Below are 23,939 nucleotides of genomic sequence, written 5' to 3'. Positions count from 1 at the left end.
ATTTATATTTTATTTAATATCTTATGTATTAATGCCTTCAGTATTCACTTAGAAACTAAGTTCCTTTGGGGCAGAGTTCAACATATTTACTTTATTACATTTAGGGCTTTGAATTTAGTAGATACAGGGACTTCAAATAGGAGGGAGACCTTGAACTGTGACTTAAAGAATAGATACGATCCAGCTTTTCAATTCCTTCTAAATTTCTTTTATCTTTCTGAGCAAATTAGAGTTTGCACTACTAATAAATATATCTTCTCAACCTCTGTATGCTATGTAAAGAGAAGATAAATGGAAGAGAAGGAGAATAAAATGTTTTCCATCTCTCTTATTCAAATCAAATTTGGGCATTAAGGGGCTTACAAATTACAGTGCATCCTGGCAGAGTGATGTGTAAGTGAAGGTGGATTTGGTTTTTAGAAACAGCCAAAAGTCACTTGAAACCCATTCTGTTTTGTAAGGTCAAACAAATTAACAGTTTTAATGTTGGAAAAAAGTCCAGTGCCTTTGAAGTATTGAGACTGATTTTCTTGAATGACTTATAAATGATTTTGAAAGCACTTCAAAATAGGAGGTCCAATAATATTTTGCTCATTGGAAACATGGTGAGGAAAGGTATAACCTATTAAGGTGATGTCTTTTAAAATAATAGTCATTTAGAAATATGAATTTTCTGTTTTTTGTTTAATGTAACCACAACTCAGAACCATTGATTTATAGCCAGAGCTTATAATGTTTTCATAGAAAATTCATTTCTTTTCTTTTTCCCGCTGACCTCCTGTTCTTTACTTCACATTTACATACTTACACAGAGGTGAGGAATAAAAAGGTGAAACTATACCAATTTTGTTCCCATTTAGTAATTTAAATTAAATTCAATAGAGATTTTTAGCAAGGGAGAATTTTACAACCATTAACTGCAGTGAAGTTTTTAGATTATCTGTTAATTTAACTATCCATGTCATTGCTGCCTCTTCCCTTAGCCCAGATAATTTCAATTTAACTGAATAGATAATTTGCCATCTGTAATTATGGCCCAGCCAATTTTATCCTTGGTCCACTATTGAATGTTTAACCATGTATTCACAGTCATTAGTAATTTGGTATAAGAAAGTAATAAAGAGTATTTTTATTTATGGAAGGGAGGACAGTTGATAAAGCTTTTTGAAGGTAACTTAGCAATATGATGAACTAGAATACTATGGCATTTTCATTTTAAACACTTTTGTATACACTATAATGATGGAACTTCTCTTTGGAATATACAGGAACTAAGTGCAGGCAGAGACTCTCCTGAAATAAGCCTTCTCTCAGGTACTACTACTGAAGAATCTAGTACATTTCCTGTAAAGGAAAAATCATTAATAGAGCCAAAGAAGATCTTAGCAGCACCAAATACATTTTCTGAGCCTGGAAAGGAAGTCGTGTTAACCGTGACTTCTAAAGAAACCAAGGATGAAGAAAGCTCTCTTGAAACTTTTGTGTCTGCCTTGGAAGGATTACTAACATCACCAGAAATCACCCAGGAGGAAAGATTGTTTGGAATAGTGAGTAATTTTGAACCTAGAGAGTTGATGAACCCATTGAGTAACTCTCTGGGTTCCCTATCAATGCCTTTGACATGTCACGAAGATTTACTAGAAAACACAAAGGATGATGCATTGCCAGCTGAGTTGTTAGCAGCCCTAAACACATTGTCAGAAGCCAAGGTGGAACCCATCTGTCACAGAAAAGAGGGAGGCATTTGTCTCAGTACTGGAAATGAATGTTTAGAAGTGGAGCCTGGTATGTCTCAGATTGATGAAGACTGTACACAAGTAGCAGAGGTGAATTTTGAGACTCTTTGTTCTACTCCACCATTTGAACAAGATTCCAGGTTAGCTGAGCTGCAGAACAAGCATCTTTCAGTGCAGCAAGTAAGTAAGCATGAGTCTATGATTTTGCCTTTTATAGTAACCTTTAACAAGTCTTCCTTGCCCATATAGTTTATTTTAAATGCAAACCTTCTGGCGGGGGAGGATATATAGCTGAGTGGTAGAGTGCATGCCTTTCCTGGGTTAAATCCCCAGTACCTCCATTAAAACAAACAAACAAACAAACCTAGTTACCTCTCCCCCTTAAAAAATTCAAAAAATAAAAAATTTTAAAAAGTAAGTTATTTAAAAAAATTCAAACCTTCTATCCATATACCAACACTGAGAAGATACATCTTGATTTTGAAGAATACAGTGATATTTTTTGAGGTTCCCAGGGTAGAATTTTCAAGGGATTAAAAAGTAAAAATAGGTAAGTTTCTCCCCTAAAAACCTAAGAGGATATATCATCATTAGATTGCTTACATACAAGGAAAAAATTCTTTACCAGAATTATCCCTGTTACCTTACAATATCACTGTGTCTACCTGGATACAGAGTAGAGATGAGATACCCCATGTTAACTTCTAGTTGGACATAAAATATATGCAGTTGGGCTGCCAGGAGAGGGAAAAACTTATGCCTGGCTTCAATAGATCTTTGCATTCTGTGTCTGAGGATACTGTCAGGTGACACAGTCCTTGATTTGGAATTCCTAGAGTATTACACTTGGAGACCCTCCAGTAGCCTACCACTTGCCAAGTCCCTTTTTCTTGTTGATAATTTTTTTCCTTTTAAAAATAATCTTGGGGAGTGGAAAGGGACAGGCTGGGAGTTCGAAATTTGTGGATACTGACAGGTATATGTAGAATAGATAAAAATAATCTTTATTTTTTTCCTCATTAAAATAGCAATACAGCCTCATTATAAATAAATCAAATATAGCAATACATAATAATAGAGGAAGAAAAAGTCCCCCACAATTGCACTTTCTAGAGATAATTACTGTTAACAGTTTGGTGTATGCCTCCATTTTTATATGCATATTCTATGTAAATTTGTTTTATGTAATGGGATTATATTGTGCATAGTGCTTTGCAACTTGTTTTTTAAATTTAATAGTACATCTTGGTTATCTTTCTATGTCAACAAATGTAGCAGTACTTGAATGTTTTTACTTGTTGAACGGTATTCCACTGTATGGCTGTATTTTGTGTGTGCATGTATTTGTGTGTATGTATAATAGTATAATTTATTTGACCAGTTTCTCTAATGATGGTCATTTGCATTGTTTTCTTTCTTTTTTTTCCTTCTGGCTATTACCAAAATGCTCCTATGAACATTTCTTGGAATATTTAAATAACATGATACTGAGTTCATGTTATAACATACATACCTGGAATAATACTACATGCAATTCTGGTCAAAAAATTTCAAAACAGACATAATAAGATTTTTAAAAATCCAGAAAAGAGAAACTAATCTTAGGGAAAGGGCATAGGATTAAATTAAACATTCCAGGGTTCTAGTCTAAAAAGAGGTAATATGAGTAAAGTATAGGAAATTGATTGGTATTGACAGAGTGAGCATGAATTTAGCAGGTCTTCAAAAAAAAAGTCTGCTTAAAAGTAGAAAGGAGATTGATTTAGAATAAATCCAAATAATACTCTTACTCAACTATAATAAAAATATGAGATTGAGAAGCTTTGCAAGCTGGATATACAAATAAATTCAAGAAGGATTTACATGATATGTAGAAAAATATATATCCTCATGAAAGTTAAATCTATAATGGATTATTAAAGGGAAGTTAGAACCATTCATGATACACTGTTAACCTTTCAAAATCAATATAATGGAGGTTATATACTATCTCATCCCATAAATACTACATACTGTTTCTGTCAAATAACAAAATAGTAGGTTGAATGGAACATTGATCTAGCCCACTGTTTTTATGTGTCTCGCATCATTGTATGCTACCCATTTCCTGTGAAATTAAAGTACCCAGAGTGACCTTAGGTTTACCCTTGATTTTTAAGGATCAATGTTGATAAAAGTAATTTTTACTTATGCTCTTCCAGTCATAGGCTTTTAAATCTGCATTACCTTTTAGTTTATTACAAAATTATTACAAAATTTTCATCATGTTCATATATGTCTATGAGTTTTTCACTTCCATCTTACGAGATATTTTTGTGTGATCAAAGGACAAGATAAAACTTAATTTCTTCTACTTTTAATTTTTTTTGCATTGTTACAATTATTTGTGTATGTACTTACATCTTTTTACAGACTCTTGAAGACCCAAATCCATTAGGATTGCAAACTTTGGTTCATCAAAATATTGCCTCTTATAATCCACTGAATAATAAGGGAAATTCAAATCCAGTGAAAAATTGCTCTGACCAGGATACTCCATGTGTGTTAAGGAGATCATCCAGACTGAAAGTAGGCAGAGTTGCAAAGCCCACAAATGACATATATAAGATGCCAGAGAAGATTTTACCCAAAATACTTGGCTGTGAGGATCAAGCAAATAGTAACTCGTCAACTGAGAAATTCAGGTATGCTACAGCTCTAAAGATAATTTTATGCTTGGAATATTAGAGTTACAGTTACCTCTAAGTAAGGAACTTTATTTTTCAGTGTTGTTACTGTATTTATTTTGCAATTTAAAAAAAAAACCCAGAAAACTTTTACTTTTTTTTTAAGACAAAGTAATGGGAGATTGTTGTATTTCAGCCTAATGCTAATTTTCTTTCTTTCTTAAACATCCATCACCACACATAGTTACAAATTTCTTTTTCTTGTGATGACAACTTTTAAGGTCTACTCTCTCAGCAACTTTTCAAATATGCAGTACAGTAGTATTAACTATAGTCACCATGCTGTACATTACATCCCCTGGACTTACTTATCTTGTAAGTGGAAATTTGCATCTTTTGACCACCTTCACCCATTTCACCTACCCACCTCATCCCCCACCTCCAGCAACTACCAGTCTGTTCTCTGTATCTATGAATTTGGGTTTGTTTTTTTTTAAGATACCACTTGTAAGTGAGATCATACGGTATTTGTCTTTCTTGTCTGGCTTATTTCATTTTGCATAATGCCCTCAAGGCCTGTTCATTCACGTTGTTGCAAATGGCAGGATTGTCTTCTTTTCTATGGCTGAGTACAGTTCCATTGTGTGTGTGTGTATCATATTTTCTTTATTCATTCATCCATCGATGGATACTTAGGTTGCTTCCATGTCTTGGCTATTGTAAATAATGCTGCAGTGAAAATGGGGGTGCAGATATTTTTTTCAAGACAGTGATTTTGTTTCCTTTGGATGAATACCCAGAAGCAGAATTGCTGGATCATATGGTAGTTCTATTTTTGATTTTTTGAGGAATCTCCATACTGTTTTCCATAGTGGCTGCACTGTCTTACATTCCTATCAACTATGCATAAGACTTCCTTTTTTTCCCACAACCTCCCTAATACTGGTTATTAGTTGTCTTTTTGATAATAGCCATTCTGACAGGTGTGAGGTGATACCTCACTGTGGTTTTGAGTTGCATTTCCCTGATAATTGGTGATGCTGAGCACCTTTTCATGTACCTGTTGGCCATTTGGATGTCTTTTTTGAAAATGTCCTTTTAGTTCCTCTCTCATTTTTTAATTGGATTGTTTGTTTTTGCTATTGAGTTGTATGAGTTCTTTACATGTTTTGGATATTTACCCCTTTTCAAATATATGATTTGCAAATATTTTCTCCCATTTGATAGGTCATCTTTTCATTTTGTTGATAGTTTTGTTTGCTGTACAGAAACTTTTTAGTTTGATGTAGTCTCACTTGTTTATTTTTGCTTTTTGTTGCCTTTGCTTTCAGTGTCAAATCCAAAAAAATCCTTGCAAAGATTGATGTCAGAGTGCTTATGTACTCCCTATGTTTTTTTCTTAGGAGTTTATAGTTTCAAATCTTACATTTAAATCTTTAATCCATTGAGTTGATTTTTGTGTGTGATATGTTTCATTCTTTTGCATGTGGCTGTCTAGTTTTCCCAACACTGTTTATTAAAGAGACTATCCTTTCCCTATTGTGTATTCTTGGCTCTTTTGTCATAAATTAATTGACGATATACAAGCAACTTTACTTTGGGGCTCTCTATTCTGTTCCATTGATCTCTGCGTCTGTTTTTATGCCAGCATTTTGCAGTTTTTAATCAATGCCTTACCACATGGCAAGCCCTTTTTTTCTTGCAAAGAGCCTGTTTCTTTTTACCTAGGAGTTGTGAATACAGTGGATAGTGAAATGCCAACATAGGGAGTGATGGCCAGGAGACTCAGTACACTCACACTTGTGGGTGACTGCCTCCAAAGAAGAGAAACCCACGGGTGGCACAAAGACAAGGCTGGAAACCATAATGGCATGTCGCTCACAGAATTATCTGCAATTTACTCAGGAGCCATCTCCATATTTAAAACTGCCATGCAGTTTGACAGCAGCTCAGTAAAATACCTTTGAGTTTTTAAGAAATTTAGTTAAAAGTTTGGTGTGATTCTCTATGAATGGTTGTAGAGAATGTGATAGTAATTTTAAAACCACATTTATTTTTCAAGAATGCAGAATCTTGCTTTAAGGATTGAAGGTAAAGGGAAGACTGTGCATTCATCCAGACTCAAGAGTAGAGAACAGATCAGAAAAAACAAAAAATTTACACGGAAGAATGGTAAGGCATATTTTATTTCTTTACTTCTTTAAATAAGTAACTTAAAGAAACATATAATTCTGGTACTAAAAAGGATTTAGAGATACAACTTTCTCATTTACTGATGAGGAAGTTCAGAGAGGTTAAGGATTTTTTCCCAGCACTGCACAGCTCATTAGTAGTATAACTAGGACTTGATCCTGAACTTCTGCCTCATAGGCTGGTATATTTCCTATACTTGTACTGTTGAGAGGTTAGTTTCAGAACCCTTTTCAAATTTAGATGTTTGACCTACTTGTGGTGTGACCAAGCTAGCATAGGCTTTGGGAAATTATACCAAGAAGAATAAATAGAAGAAAGAAGGCAATTTTTTTGTATTTTTACGTGTTGTTTCTTTGTTCCTATAAAACACTAAAGAATGAAGTAAAAAACTGTCAGAAACAATGAGAATTTAGAAAGACTATTTACCAAATAACAGATAATTGTTCAGTTGGCAAAATTGAAATATGGGCTGTAGATTAAATGATAACATTGTATCCATGTTAAATTTCCCAAATTATAATTTAGTTATATAAGATAATGTCCTTGTTTTTAGAGAATATGACTTGAGTATTAGTGAATAAATGGACATGGTGTATACAAGTTACTCTTTATGTCTATATGTGTCTGTGTGCATATATATGTGTGTATAGGAGGGAGAGGACAAAATGTTAACAATGGATGAATCATTTGTTTTATTTTTACAACGTTTTTAAAAGTGAAATTATTTCCAGCTAAAAAGTTGAAAAAATTCAATAAACCAAAAGAAGACAAAAATACTTTTCATATATATATATATATACACACACACACACACACACATACATATATAAATATATATAACCCAGTTACAAAATATAAGAGAAGATCCCGTTTATAATAGTTACACAGGAGAGAAAATACCTACTTACATACCTAATCAGAAATTGCCACACCTGGAAGAAGAGAGTATGAAATTCTGCTGAGGTACATATAGAAAGACTGAAATAAATTGAAAGAAGAACCTCATTCTTGACCATAAAAATTCAGTGTTGTAAGAAATTTTTCTTCTCCCTAAATTTTTCTATAAATGTATGAGAGCTCAATCAAAAACAGATTTTTGTTTATTGGTTAATTATTTTCTTTTATTTTATTTTGCTTTATAGAACAGAAGGTTAGCTATGAGAATGATAAAAAATCTTCGGTGGAAAGGTAAATATAAAAGACTAGCCAAGAAAATTCTGGAAAATAAAAGCAAAGGGGAGTGATGGTGGAAATGTAGATTGGTGCAGCCACTGTGGACAACAGTATGGAGATTTCCTCACCGTACAGTCCAGCAATTCTACTCCTGAGTGTTTATTTAAAGTAAACAGTTATTCTCTCAATAATAGAGTTTCAAAATACATGAAGCAGACACTAATAAAACTGCAAGAAGAAATAGACAAACCCACAATTACAGTCAGAGATTCCAGTACCACTCTTTCAGGGATTGGGAACTCATTATAGTAACCCAAGTGGACAGATTATCAGTAAGGATATAGAATATTTAAACAACACTGTCAACCATCTTGACTTATTTAACATTCATAAAACTTTCCACCCAAGAACAAAAAATCATGCATTCTTTTCTAATGCACTCAGAATATTTATCAAGGTATTTATATGCTGGGCCATAAAGTAAGTATCAATAAATTTAAAAGGATTAAAGTCATAAGGAGTATTTTCTCTGACACCAAATAGAATTAAATCAGAAATCAGTAACAGAAAGATCTCTATAAAATCTTGAAATATTTGGAAACTAAACAGCACACTTTAAAATAATTCATGGGTTAAAGAAGAAATTTAAAGGAAATTTGAAAGTGTTTTTAACTAAAGTAAAATGAAAATACAATATTACAGTACTTGGAGATGTCATGAAAAGAGTAATTAGCAGGGGAAATTATAGTACTAAATACCTGTGTTAGAAATGAACACTCTCAGATCCGTGGCATCAACTTCTGTCTTAAGAAACTAGAAAAAGAAGAGTGAATGAAGTCCAGAGTTAACAGAAGAAAGGAAATAGTAAAGACAAAAACAATAGTAAAGCAAAGATCAATGAAACAGAAAACAGAAAAAACCTATAAAACCAGTATCTGGTTCTTGGAGAAGATCAGTAAAATTGATAAGCCTCTTCCAAACTGACCAGGAAAAAAAGGAAGACATATATTACCAGTATCAGAAGCAGGAGAGGTAACATCATGACATGATCTACAGATATGAAAAGGATAATAAGGGAACATTATGAACAACTTTTTGCCAACACATTCAGCTTTGATGAAATGGACAAATTCCTTGAGAGACACAAATTATTAGAAAGAAGTGGGCAACCTGAATAATAATATATCTATTAAATAAATTGCATTTGTAATTAAAAACTTCCTCAGCAAAAACTAAATCAACAAAAAAACCTCTAGGCCCAGATGCCTTCTATATTAGTCTGCTAGGGCTACATGACTAAATACCACAAACTAGATGGCTTAAATGACAAATTTATTTTCTCACAGTTCTGGGGGCTGAAAGTCCTGGAAAAGTGCTGGAAATTTTGGGTTCTGCTGCGACCTCTCTTCCTGGCTTGCAGAGAGTGCTTTCTTGCAGTGTCCTTTTTGTGTGTGCAGAGAGCTGTGGTACCTCTTCCTTTTTTATAGGAATACCAACCCTATTATATAAGGAGTTCAACTTATAAATTTTGTGATGACACAGTTCAGTCTGTAACATCTTCCCTGGTGAATTCTACCAGACATTTGTGGAAGATATAATACCAGTTATCCACAAACTTCTGCAAAAAATTGAAGATGAGGAAATGCTTCCCAGTTCATCTTACGAGGTCACCATTAAACTGACACCAAAATCAAAGACATTGCAAGAAAAGAAAACTGCAGCTCAGTATTCTTCATGAACTTAGATGCAATAATCTAAATTAAATTTTAGCAAATCATATCCAACTTTATATCATCATGAACTTCCAACTATTCAACTATCTAACTTTATAATATCATGACCAAGGGGATTTATCCCAGGGATGCTGGGTTGGCTTTACATTTGAAAAATCACTCACTATAATTTGTTACATTAATAAACTAAAAAAGAAAAACCATATGCTTATCTCAATAGATGCAGAGACAGATTTTGACAGTAATCTAACATCCATTACTGATGAAAACTCTCAGCAGACTAAGGATAGAGGAGAACTTGGTCACCGACAGAGGGCATCTACCAGAAAATACACAGCTATCATACTCAGTGATAAAAGGCTGAGTGCTTTCCCCTTAGGATCAGAAGTAAGACGGATGTCTGCTCTCAACGCTTCTGCTGATCATTGTACTGGAGGTTCTAGCCAGTACAATAAGGAAGAAAAACAAAAGGCATCCATATTGGAAAAGAAGTAAAACAGTCTTTAGTCACAAATGATGTCATCATGTATATAGAAAATCTGATGGAATCTACAATAAAAGTTACTGTGAGTTTAGCAGAGTTGCAGGAAATGAGATCAATATACAAATATTAGTTATATTTCTGTATTCTAGCAACAAACAGTAAAACTTGAAAACCAAGCAATTAGTGAAATTTATACCACAATATCAAAAAATACATAGGGATAAAATTTGACAAAAGATGTAAAAGATAGGTATACTGAAACCTATAAAATATCATTCAGAGAAACCGAGGAAAATTTGATGGAGAGAAATGGAGAGATACAGCTTGTTCATCAGTCAGAAGACTCAATATTGTTAAGATGTTATTTCTACTCAGATGTATTTATGGATTCTAAACAATCCCAATCAAAATCCTTGGAGGGTTTTTGGCAGAAATTCAATAGCTGGTTCTCAAATTCATAAGGAATGCAAAGGACCTAGAATAGTAAGACAACTCTGGTAAAAAATTAAGTTAGAGACTAACACTACCTGATCTCAAGAATTATTATATGGCTATAAGTAATCAAAACAGCATGACACTGCAGTCAAGATAGGATGATAGATCAGTGGAAGGAGAAGGAAGTTCAGAAATAAACCCTGAGCTTTGACAAAGTGGTGAACAGTTGGATATCCATATGCAGCACAGTGTTGAGTGTCTCTCTCCATATATTTAAAGACTGTTGATTTTTGTTTTGGCCAACAAATTACTTGAAGATCAGCTTGATCCTTTCAACACTGAAAACCCTGTGAAGCAAGTCTAGTGTAGGCTTTACTCAGGGTCTAGTTTAGCCCTGTGATTAAGACATGACCCATTAAGGGTCTCTCTAAATGCCCCAATTGTTCAGCAAGGTCTCTCTCTTCAGGCTGGCAGTAATGTGAATGTCTCCCACCCTGTGTGATCTCTGACAGCTGTCAGTTTATAGTTCCTGGGTAGTTGTTCTTGCCTGGCCTCATGATGATTCACCCCACAGATAAGCGGTTTAGTATTCAGATGACAACTCAAGGAGCCCTCCTTATAGATTTCTAGTACCTTTTCTCTATTCCCTCATCTTTGGTGCCCTACCCTGCAAATGCTATTCACCCCATCTTCCTCAAACTCTAATCTGTCTCCTTAATTCAGCGGAGTCACCTTGGTATTCTTGTGCGATACTCTGAAAAGTCTCCAGACAAGAAGCTGGAGTGACCTTAGGGCTCACTTCAGTGTTTGCCTTCACTCAGGAAAGACATAGATCTGAACTACCTGTTTTGCAATGTCTGAATATACCTTTCTTCCCCCCATATATTTTGTCTAGCGTTCTAGTTGTTTACAATGGGGTGGCAAGTCACAGTTTTTTAGTCATGACTGGAAGTGAATGTCTTTGATGACTAAGTTTTCACTGATGATTTTTGTATTCTTTTTAATTTGATATTTTTAATAAATTACATAATTATAACAGCAAGTACAACTGGCAAAGACTGATCTGGGAGTAGAGACTACTGATTTTTGGTAAGCATATAGTTTATCTGGTGGGAGCAGAATGGTTTGTAGTTTGGAGTGGGGAAGGCAGTCTCAAATTTTCAGCAGTTGGTTTGTTTTACAGTGCAACTGAATGAAGGGAATCAAATAAAAGCAAAGCAGTAAATTGTGGTCCATTAAGAAATCTGCTGCAGTACCCAATTACCTTTCTGAGGTTTTAGAATGGGGCAGGTTATTCATATCAATACTGGAAAAATCTATCATGAAAGCTGTTCTGAAATTCAGGAAAACCAAAAATTGGCAGGATTTGGATTATCTAAATCAGAAGTTTTTTTAGCATTTTAGGAGGCACGGTGGAAAAATGGTACTCGGTATACATAACTTGGAAAACTATTTTAATTGTGTATTTCCAGCTTAAGAAGTCAAAACTGTTTTACAGATCAAGATCATAGTTCTTTATTTAATTTCATGACAACTATTTTCAGCAGAGAAAGAAAACTTAGCATTCTCTTTTCTGGTCTTGCTGGGGTTAATTTTTGTATCTTCCTTATGCACTTCTGAGATTTTCTCCTCATGATTTTATAAGACATTTTGGTCTTACAACATTTTTTTAGGTTTAATAACATCTAATTCTAGATTTAAATAATCTCTTTCACCAGAACTTTTAAGAAGGTAATCTGTCAGTCTTCTCATATATGTACCTTTCCTGGGGTTTCAGTCAACATAAGCTGATTACATGATTTATAATTTAGTCACATATTTTCAAACTAATGACATTCGTCTTTTTCACTTTTTGCATGTAGATACCATTATAGTTGGGTTAATGGATGATACTTCTTCATAATATACCTTTATTCCAGAATATTGACAGGATTCATCCTGTTAACCTGTGTTCTCTCTGATTTTCTATTTTTCAAAAAAACATTTTATTTTACTTTATTTTTGGTTTTTTTTTTTGAGGGAGGGGTGGCAATTAGGTGTAAATATTTGTTTATTTAATGGAAGTACTGGGGATTGAACCCAGGATCTCATGCATGCCTAAGTGCATTTTCTACAACTGAGCTATACCCACCCCATGATTTTCAAACCTCAAGATTTTAAGGATTATTAATTTTTTTTAATTTTCTTTTGTTCATTCCCTCATTTCAGAAAAAATGAAGATGAATAAAATGTCTCTTTCTAACATTAACCGGAGAAACATTTTTGGAGAGAACTTACTGTATAAGGCTGCTCTGCACAATGACGCTGGTCTTGTTCATCATTACATAAAAATGGGTGGAAATGTTAATCAACCAAGTTACGCTGGTAGGTTGCAGTTACCACCCTCAGTTCTCTTGAAAGTGGTTTGTAGTTTCCTGCGTCATTACTATGAAGGTATGGTAAAGTAGGCCTAAGGCAAGTCTCAAACAGAAACTTTCCAGGTAATTTTTCTGCTTAGGTAATGCTTCACCATCATCTCCCAGGGCAGTGGTAAGACAACAGGGAGAGGTGGGAGAATAACATTCTGTTTCATCTTCAAAGGCTATGCCTGCCTGGGGCCCATCAGCTGAGCCACTTGCAGTGGCATTGCACAGAAGGATGAGGCTCCTGGGGCTGGCTTGCTGGCTTTGCATGGGCCTTGTTACTATGAGATTCAACTTTTCTCGGAAGGAAAATGAGGTCCACAGCTGAAAGAAGCTTATGGTACACTGAATTTTGGGGAAAACTGATGATAAAGTGATAGATGTACAGCAGGGGCAATGGCCAGGGAAATGGAGAGAACAGACTATGAGGTAAAGCGGGTGTGGCAGGAAGCTCAGAAGGAACAGTCTTCTGCAGAGGCTGGGTCTCTGGTACAGTCTCCTGTAAGGAGAACCTGACATGTTCTCCTGGAGAGGAATGATTCCTTAAAGGCACTTAAGCGCTTAAAACACCAAGCAACACTGGGCCAGCCTAGATACTGCTTTTATGTGTCCATACTTGTACTATTGTTTCTAGACTTTCTGGGTGTATGAAACAGTGCACAAAGTCTAATGGTACACAGAGATCAACAGCACAATCCATGGACAGGCAGGTGATTATGAGTGTACTCTCAGCACTTACTTAAGCAGGGCCTGGGTTTATACCATAATCAGGGTTTTAATGACTGTTATTCTAAATCTCATACCCAGGTCAACTGTCATGGTCTTAGGGTATCCCTCAACTTACTTGCTAACCAGAGCACTTGCTCCCTTGATTTTGAGAAATATATGGTTCTTTCTCTTAGTCTGTATCGATTCCTTAAGTTCAGGAGTAGTTCTGCATGCTGCTAACTTGACTTTGTGGATTTCCCAAACATCAATCTCTCTTTTAAAAAAAATTTTATATATATATATACACACACACACACACACACACACACACACACATATATACATATATATATATGTATGTGTGTGTGTGTGTGTGTGTATGTATGTGTGTGTATATATATAAGTATAGTCAGTTTACAATGTTGTGTCAGTTTCTGGTGTACAACATAATGCTTCAGTCATACATGAACATACATATATTCATTTTCATATTCTTTTTCACCATAAGTTACCACAAGATAGTAAATACAATTTTCCTGTGCTATATAGTATGAGCGTATTGTTTATCTATTTTATATATATATATTAGTATTTGCAAATCTTGAACTCCCAATTTATCTCTTCCCACCTCACCCTGTAACTGAAAATTTGTTTTCTATGTCTGTGAGTCTGTTTCTGTTTCGTAAATAAGTTCATCTGTCTTTTTTTTTTAGATTCCACGTATGAGTGATATCATACGGTATTTTTCTTTCTCTTTGTGGCTTGCTTCACTTAGAATGACAATCTCCAGGTCCATCTATGTTGCTGCAAATGACATTATTTTATTATTTTTTATGGTTGAGTAGTATTCCATTGTAGAAATATACCACAACTTCTTGATCCAGTCATCTGTCAGTGGACATTTAGGTTGTTTCCATGTCTTAGCTATTGTAAATAGTGCTGCTATGAACATTGGGGTGCATGTATGTTTTTGAATTAGAGTTCCCTCTGGATAAATGCCCAAGAGTGGGATTGCTGGATCATATAGTAAGTCTATTTTTAGTTTTTTGAGGAATTTCCATATTGTTTTCCCTAATGGTTGCACCAAACTACATTCCAACCAAGACTGTAAGAGGGTTCTTTTTCTCCACACCCTCTCCAGCATTTATCATTTGTGGGCTTTTGAATGATGGCCATTCTAACTAGTGTGAGGTGATACCTCATTGTAGTTTTGATTTGCATTTCTCTGATAGTTAGTGATATTGAGCATTTTTTCATGTGCCTATTGGCCATTTTTATGTCTTCACTAGAGAATTGCTTATTTAGGTCTTCTGCCCATTTTTGGATTGGGTTATTTGTTTTTTATTAAGTTTGTATGAGCTATTTTTATATTCTGGAAATTAAACATTTGTGAGTTGCATCATTTGCAAATATTTTCTCCTGTTTGGTAGGTTGTCTTTTTGTCTTGCTTATGGTTTCCTTTGCTGTGCAAAAGCTTGTAAGTTTAATTAGGTCCCATTTGTTTATTTTTGCTTTCATTTCTGTTGCCTGGGTAGACTTCCCTAAGAGAACATTGCTAAGATTTATGTTAGAGAATGTTTTGCCTAAGTTTTCTTCTAGGAGATTTATAGTGTCTTGTCTTATATTTAAGTAAACCATTCTGAGTTTGTTTTTGTGTATGGTGTGAGGGAGTGTTCTAACTTCATTGATTTACATGCTGCTGTCCAGTTTTCCCAACACCACTTGCTGAAGAGACTGTCTTTTATCCATTGTATTAAATATACCACAACTTCTTTATCATGCATCTGTTGATGGTCATTTAGGTTGTTTCCATATGTTGTCTATTGTAAATATTGGGGTTCATGTGTCTTTTCAAATTATAGTTTTCTCCAGATATATGCCCAGGAGTGGGATTACTGGATCATATGGTAAAAGCTTTTAAGTTTAATTAGGTACCACTTGTTTATTTTTGCTTTTATTTCCTTTACTCTAGGAGCTACTTCCAAAAAAAAATTACTGTGATTTATGTCAAAGAGTACTCTGCCTATGGTTTCCTCTAAGAGTTTTATAGTATTTGGTCTTACATTTAGGTATTTAATTTAGGTATATGGTGTTAGAGAATGTTCTAATTTCATTCTTGTACATGCAGCTAGCCAACTTTCCCAGCACCACTTGCTGGAGAGACTGTCTTTTTCTCCATTGTATATTCTTGCCTCCTTTGTCATAGGTTAATTGACCACAAGTGCATGGGTGTTTTTCTGGGCTCTCGGTCCTGTTCCATTGATTTATATGTCTGTTTTTGTGCCAGTATTCTATTGTTTTGATTACTGTAGCTTTGTAGTATAGTATGACATCAGGGAGTGTGATTTCTTCAGGTCTGTTTTCTTTCTTAAGAATGTTTTGGCTATTCAGGGTCTTTTGTGCTTCCATTAAAATTTTAACATTTTTTGTTCCACTTCTGTGAAGAATGTCATTGGTAATTTGATAAGGATTTCATTGAATCTGCACATGCCTTGGGTAGTATGGCCATTTTAACAGTATTGATTTTTCCAATCTAAGAAGACGGTATATTTTTCCATCTGTTTGTGTTGTCTTCAATTTTTTTCATCAGTGTTTTATAGTCAGAGTACAGGTCCTTTGTCTCCTTAAGTAGGTTTATTCCTAGGTATTTTATTCTTTTTGATGTGATAGTAAATGGGGCTGGTTCATTAATTTCTTTTTCTGTGATTTCATTGTTAGTGTATAGAAACGCAGCTGATTTCTGTATATTAATTTTGTGTCCTACAACTTTACCAAATTCATTGATGAGCTCTAGTAGTTTTCTGGTTGCTTCTTTAGGGTTTTCTATTTATAGTATTATGTCATCTGCAAATAATGACAGTTTTACTTCTTTTCCAATGTGGATTCCTTTTATTTCTTTTTCTTCTCTGATTGCTATGTCTATGACTTCCAAAACTTTGTTGAATAAAAGTGGTGAGAATTATTCCTGATCTTAGACAAAATGCTTTTAGCTTTTCACCATTAAGTATGGTGTTAGCTATGGGTTTGTCATATATGTCCTTTGTTAAGTTGAGATATGTTCCCTCTGTGTCCACTTTCTGGAGAGTTTTTATCCTAAATAGATGTTGAATTTTATCAAAAGCTTTTTCTGCATTGATTGAGATGATCACATGGTTTTTATCCTTCCTTTTGTTAATGTGGTGTATCACATTGATTAATTTGCAGATATTGAAAAATCCTTGCATCCCTGGGATAAATTCCACTTGATCATAGTGTATGATCCTTGTAATGCATTGTTGGAGTTGATTTGCTAGTGTTTTGTTGAGAATTTTTGTATCTATATTCATTCGTGATATTGGCCTGTAATTTTCTTTTTTTGTGATATCTTTGACTGGTTTTGGTATTAAGGTATTGGTTCTTCTTTGACCTTTGAGCATAAGGTCGCAGACTTTTGTACTTTCTTCCCTACTGTAAGCATTTAAAGCTTTAAATTCCCTCTAAATAATGCTTTTGCTGCATACTACATTATTGATATGTTGTATTTTCATCATCATTCAGTTTGAAATATTTTAAATTTCTTTTATGATTGCTTCTTTGACCCCAGGATTATATTAGAAGTTGTTTAATTTTTGAATATTTGAGGATTCTTCAGATAACTTTCTATTATTACTTTCTAATTCAGTTCCATTGTGGTCAAAAATATACTTTCTATGAATTTGATCCTTTTACATTTGTTGAGAATTGGTTTACTGCCTAAGATATGGTCTTTCTTGGTAAATACCCCATGTGCACTTGAATGTTTATTCTTCAGTTGTTGTTAGTAATGTTCTATAAATGTCACTCAGATTAAAGGTGGTTGATAATGTTCAGATCATCTTTGTCTTTATTTTTTATCTAGTTGATTTGTCATTTCCTTAGAGGGTTGTTGAAGTCTTCACAACTATGATTGTGGAGTTATTTCTACCTTTAATTCTGTGAATTTTTGCTTCTTGTATTTTGCTTGTTATTTGCTTCTTGTATGTAAGCTCTGTTATTAGGTAGATAGGCAGTTGTAATTGTCATGTCTTCCATTACATTGACCTTTTTATCATTAAGAAATATCCCTCTTTATCAGTGAGGGGAGGTTGTGGTAGAGTGCATGCTTAACATGCATGAAGTCCTGAGTTCAATCCCCAGTACCTCTTCTAAAAATAAATAAATAAATAAACCTAATTACCCATTCCCTAAAAAAGAAAGAAACAGAAGAACTTAAAAAAAGAAAAAGGAAAAATAAACAAACAAAAAAAAATTAAAAAAAAAGAAATATCCCTCTTAAATTCTGGTACTACACTTTGTCTTGAAGTCTACTATGTATGATATGAATATAGACATCCTAGCCTTATTATGTTTCCTCTCTGTTTGCTATATCTTTTTCCATCCTTTCATTTTCAAACTATCTATGTATTTATATTTAAAATGTAGAGACAGCATATAGTTTCACTTTTTTATCCATTCTGACAACTTCTGCCTATCTAATTGGGGTGAGTAGTCAGTTTTCATTTAATATAAATATTTGGACTCAACTGCCATTTTACTAGTTTTTTCTTGTGTACTTCAGCTTTTTCTTTCTTTGTCTTTGTATTATTTTATTGTGGTTACTCTAGGGATTACATTATACATTTTTTAGTGTTTCATACTCTCCTGAGAGTTAATATTGTAATACTTCTTATAAAATGTAAGAATATTGAACACATCTCCCTTATCCTTTATGTTGTATCTGTCACATATATTACATCTGTATACAGTGTAAACCCCAAAGCATAGTAATTTTTGCTTTAAGTACCCATATTCATTTTAAGGAAATTTATAGGGAAAAAAATTCTGTTAACTGTATATTTACCAGTTTTGGTACTCTCATTTCTTCCTCAAGGCTTTCTAATTAAAACTCTAGGAGGAACTCCTGTAGTAGTTCTTAACTGGAGTGATTTTACTTCCAAGGGGACATTTAGTAGTTTCTGGAAAAATTTTTAGTTGTTACAACTATGATAGGGATGGGATGCTGCTGGCATCTGGTGGATTAAGGCCAGGAATACTGCTGAACATTGAACAGTGCTAAGAACAACAGAGAATTATTTAGCCCAAAATGTTGGTGCCAAGATTGAGAAATTGGTTTATGGAGAAAGTTCTGGAAATGTTAGTGCCTAGATTGAGAAAGTCTGGTTTATGGAAAGAGTAAAATACACTTTAACATGCAACTTTTAGGTTTTATTACATCGCTTATATGATTTATTGGAATTTAATAAATATGACCCATACCATTGCTTCTGACTAGCAAAGAAAAGAGATAACTTATCTGATGACTTGTTTTCTTGGAGCAGTTTGTAGTTTGTTAGTTGAACTACTGTAACTAACTTCTTGCAAATAGGAAGAAAAGAAATACACAGTTGACTCTTGAACAACATAGGTGCTAGGGGTGCTGAGGTTCTGTGTGGTCAAAAACCCGAGTATAACTTATAATCAGCCCTCCGTATCCATGTTTCCTCCTTCTGCCAACCCTGGATCGTGTACTACTGTAGTATCTACTGTTGAAAAAAATCTGTACGTAAAGTGAACCCACTGCAGTTCAAACCCATGTTGTTCAAGGGTCAATTTATGCTTTCGAACTGACTTCTGTGTAGTCCTGCTAGCTGGGTTACTTTAATGAAAGTACCTTGAGCTATAAATACGACTTTTCCCCTACTTCTTCACGGAAGAATAGTCTGCAGTCAGCATTCTTTGTGAACTAATAATGACCCCACTTATATCCTTTTTATTTGAGAGGGGCAGGAATAGTTTAAAGTATTTTTTACTTTTCATTTTTTTCCATATTAATTCCAACAGAGTTAGGGGTAGGAATTTTATTTGTCCATCAGATTTTTTGAATCCACAAATAATATAGTTTGCTTTCATGGTGAGATTATCTTGTCTCATATAACCAAAATATTTTAAAAGCAACAACTTAGAATTAGAGTTCCTATTTTAAGGGCAAGTGCAAAATATTATTAAGATGGAGCAATAAAGTCCTACTGCACAGCACAGGGAACTATATTCAATACCTTGTAATGGCCTATAATGAAAAAGAATATGAAAAGGAATATTTATAGATAGATCAATATGTATAAATGAATCACTGCTATACACCAGAAATTAACACAACATTGTAAGTTGACTATACTTCAATTAAAAAAAAAGATGTAACTAGTTTCAGAGTTAAGAGGAAATGCCTTATACAAAAGGAGAAAGATATAAATGTTTGCTATTAGAATAAAGGAATTACCCAGCTGGAAAAAAGATGACAAATATAAACAAATACCACTTCTTTTTTGTATAATAGGTTGGACAGCACTGCATGAAGCTAGTGTAGGAGGATTTTATCAAGTAGCAAATGAACTATTAAAAGGTGGAGCAGATGTAAATATCAGAGGAATGTACCAGATCACTCCCCTACAAGATGCTGTGATGAATGGGCATTATAAGGTACTGTGATTCTTTTGTTTGCAGAGCAAACACTACATTGTGCAAGTATTAAAAACAAGATTATACTGTATAGCACAGGGAAATATATACAAGATCTTATGGTAGCTAACAGAGAAAAAAATGTGACAATATATATATGTTCATGTATAACTGAAAAACTGTGCTCTACACTGGAATTTGACACAACATTGTAAAATGATTATAAATCAATAAAAAAATTTAAAAAAAAATCTCTGGGACCAAGCAATAGAAAAGCAGATAGGAATTCAGTTTTGGTCTTTTCTGCTAATCAATACTCAGAATTTATAATAAAATTTTACTGTGTGATGGGTTGGTTGTGCTTAGTATGGTAGATGCCATTTTACACGTTACTTTTAATAAATACAGAATGTATTTTTGTTACACATAGTATTTTTTTAAACTTCTTTAAGACTCTTTTTGTATAATACTTTATAGACTTTAGGAGAATGTTTCCTTCTTAGAGTGTGAGACAGGAAAGCCATGGCACCCCGATGCTGGACCCAGCAGCTGGGGAATGTGAGCTTCTTAAACACTCCAGAGTTGAAGGAATTTGAACATATTATCTTACAGGCATTGACTGTTATATTGGAAAGATACGAAAAGGTAGGAATGCTAAAAGATAATATCCTATTTTTTAAGTGAAAAGCAGTTTAAAAATGCATACCATTTATTTGAAATACTCATAGTAGTTCAAATCTGTGGAGACAGAAGATTAGGAATAGGAGGAGATAGAGGGTGGTAATGGAGAGTGACAGGTAATGATTAAAGGGTTTCTTTTGGGGGAATGAACATGTTCTAAAATTAGATTGTGGTTATGATTGCACAACCCTCTTAATGTACGAAAAAACATTGAATTATATTCTTTACATGGGTGAATTGTTTGGTGTGTGGTTTATATCCCAGTAAAACTGTTAAAAAATAAATACATTCTTTTAAGTGTGGAAAAGGCAGAATTTATGAATTACAGATGATCAGCTCAGAGTGATTCCTTAGAAAAATCTGGAACAAATTATTGAACATATGCTAGGAGACATTTAGGCAAGAATGTAGTGATCTTTGAGAATCCACGGACATCACTAACAGCAAGTCATCTCAGACTAACCTTGATTCATCTTTTATTCGGCTCTCTTTGTTAGTATGTAAAGGAAATGGTATGACAAGTCAATGTAAGTTACCACAATTTTAACAAGCTTTTATTTGATCAAGTGTCCTGTGGTATATGAGTATATGAGATGTTGAATTGGAAATTCATTGACAGTGTTTTTGGGATTCACATATATTGAAAATATACCCCTCAGAGGTGGTGATGATGCATTCAATTTGTGTTTGGATAAAGTTCGATTATATACTCTTATAAAGTTTGATTATAAACTCTATTAGACTGTAAAGAGTCAAACTTTCTCTCCAGGCTGGAACATGTATGGTACTTTGTCACTGCTGGAAATATTTTTACAAAATCCCAGACATCATACCATTGTACCCATAAGTTCTTGTGTCTCTGCATCTCTAACAGATAAGAACATTTTTTGTTATTTCACCTAATAAAAACTAAGTTTCGTAATACCATTTAATAATAATATCCAGTCCATATTTAGATTTCCCAACTTATCTAAAAATGTTTTTATTGCAAGTTTTTGTTTGAAACAGGATCCACCAAGGTCTGTACATTACATGTATTTGTTGTCTCTTAAGTATTTTTTTAAATTGAAGTATAGTTGGTTTATAATGTGTTAATTTTTGGTGTACAGAGTAGCGATTCAGTTATATATACATATATATATATACTCCTTTTCATATTCTTTTTCATTATAGGCTATTACAAGGTATTGAATATAGTTCCCTGTGCTATTCAGTATGACCTTGTTGTTTATCTATTTTATATATAGTAGCCAGTATCTGCAAACCCTGAACTCACAATTTATCCCTCCACCCCTCCCCTTCCCCCCGGTAACCACAAGTTTGTTTTCTATGTCTGTGAATCTGTTTCTGTTTGTAAATAAATTCAAATTTGTCTCTTTTTTTAAGATTCCATATTAAGTATGTTTTAATCTCTAACAGTTCTTCCTGTATTTTTATTTTTTGTATGTCTTGTAGAACTTGGGTCATTTGTCTTTTAGAATTTCCTAAACTCTGGATTTGACCCATTTTATCTTTGTGATATTGTGTAGCTTGTTTCTTCCCATATTTTCTGTAAATGGATGTTTTAACAGGAAATCTATTTAGAGACCACAATCTGGGTGCTAGGTGTGCTCATTACTATTGGATTTCTTTCCTTTAAGCATTTTCAGTGAAATACATACTTTTAGAAAGAAAAACAAACCATGAATTCTTGCTGATAATTCCATTTCAAACTAAATATTATTGATTCTTAATAACTTTGATTTTATACTTGTATCTTTTTCTGTTGTGTTAAATATTTATTTCTTAATACATTAACTTATTTCTTTATTGTACCATATATTTACAGTATTACTATTAGTGATATTAGTAATATTAGCAATATTATTATTAACAGTGAAACTACTGGTGAAGTGCTTTTTTTGTTTTGTTTCTATCCCATTAGGGATATGTGGTCAAAATATTGACTTTTCAAGTACTCGAAAGAATTTTATTCTCTGTCCTATTGGCTTCTTACACAAGGAAGTTGTTGGAAGGCGGGTATATGGAATAATATCCCCTGAACTGAAAGGAACTTTGAGACTGAAAAACAAAGTAGGCAATTCCATAATGTGCAATTATGAAGTTTACTGTGGGTAACTTACATACAGGCAGTATGGGACAGACAACGACCCAGAGGCATTGACAGCTGTATTCCACACCACTGAAAGGAGTACAGAGGGATTTAAAGGGGCCAAAGCTAAAAATAGACTACGTGACTACCTGATGAGAAGCATGTCCACACTGACTGGAACCAGGGGTTTTTCCTTTCTCTAAAAGTCTAATGACCATTTACTGTCTGTGTTAGCAAAAGGCAGCCTTCCAGTTTCCACATCAGATGAAGGCAAGGGTAAAAGTTGGTATGAATTTATCTGGCCTGAGTGCATTCCTTGTGAGTCAGCTAGAGCTCAGGCACACAGAAACGGGAGGAAGTAGGCTTCAGGCCTGAGATGGAGCTGACAAAATGGAGTCAGTGTGGTTCAGCACCATGGGAAGTCAGCGGATTCTAGAAGGAGGAAAGCACTTGATTCAATAATTGATTAAAGGTGAAAATCCATGGGCAAGCTTTAAGCAGAAGTATATTTCCTTGAGGGGCCTACTGCTTGATAAACTAAGTGAGGATTGTGATGCCCACCACTTACTGAAATTGCTCTGCTTATTCCAGTTAAGAACACATGGTGTCCTTAAAATACGTCCACGGATTGTTTAACGCTCCTCCCTTCAAAAAGTGGAGCCCAATTCCTCTTCTCAGGAGTGTGGGCTGGAGTTTCAGTGACTTGCTTCAAACCAGTAGGATGTGACAGAAGGGACATGGTGTGTGACTTCTGAGACTAGGTTAAAGGCTGTTGTGGCTTCTTCCTTGTTCTCTCACTCTCTTGTTCGTTAACTCTGGGGGAAGCCAGATGTCATATTGCGCAGACACTCAAGCAACAGTGTGAAGAGGTTCACATGGCAGTGAACTAAGGCCTCCTGCCCACAGCCATGTGAGTGAGCCATGTTGGAATCATCCTCCAGCCTCAGTCAGGCTTTTAGATGATTGTATCCCCAGCCAGCCTCTTGACTACAAACTCCTGAAAGACCCTGAGAAAAAGAGCCACCCACCTATGCCACTCCCAAATTCCTGTCCCACAGAATCTGTGAGATTATAAATATTTATTACTGTTTTTGGCTACTAAATTTTGGGGTAACTTGTTTGTTAGTAACGGATAATTAATACAGAACCTAAATGCAGATTTTAAATAGGGGTAAAAAACTCA

General features: G+C 34.3%; 1 protein-coding gene across 1 annotated transcript in view; it reads left to right on the top strand.

The window, feature by feature from the left end:
* The window catches only part of ANKRD31 (ankyrin repeat domain 31), a 109,139-nt gene that overhangs the window by 25,006 nt on the left and 60,194 nt on the right, over positions 1–23,939 (top strand). The window contains 5 exon segments of the mRNA XM_064481560.1: positions 1,269–1,826; positions 4,149–4,420; positions 6,465–6,574; positions 12,629–12,784; positions 19,862–20,004. Coding sequence (XP_064337630.1) covers positions 1,269–1,826; positions 4,149–4,420; positions 6,465–6,574; positions 12,629–12,784; positions 19,862–20,004 — 1,239 coding nt within the window.

The sequence above is a fragment of the Camelus dromedarius genome, chromosome 3 (genome assembly GCF_036321535.1).
Source record: "Camelus dromedarius isolate mCamDro1 chromosome 3, mCamDro1.pat, whole genome shotgun sequence".
Lineage (NCBI taxonomy): Eukaryota > Metazoa > Chordata > Mammalia > Artiodactyla > Camelidae > Camelus > Camelus dromedarius.
This window is presented reverse-complemented; position numbering and strand designations above follow the sequence as displayed.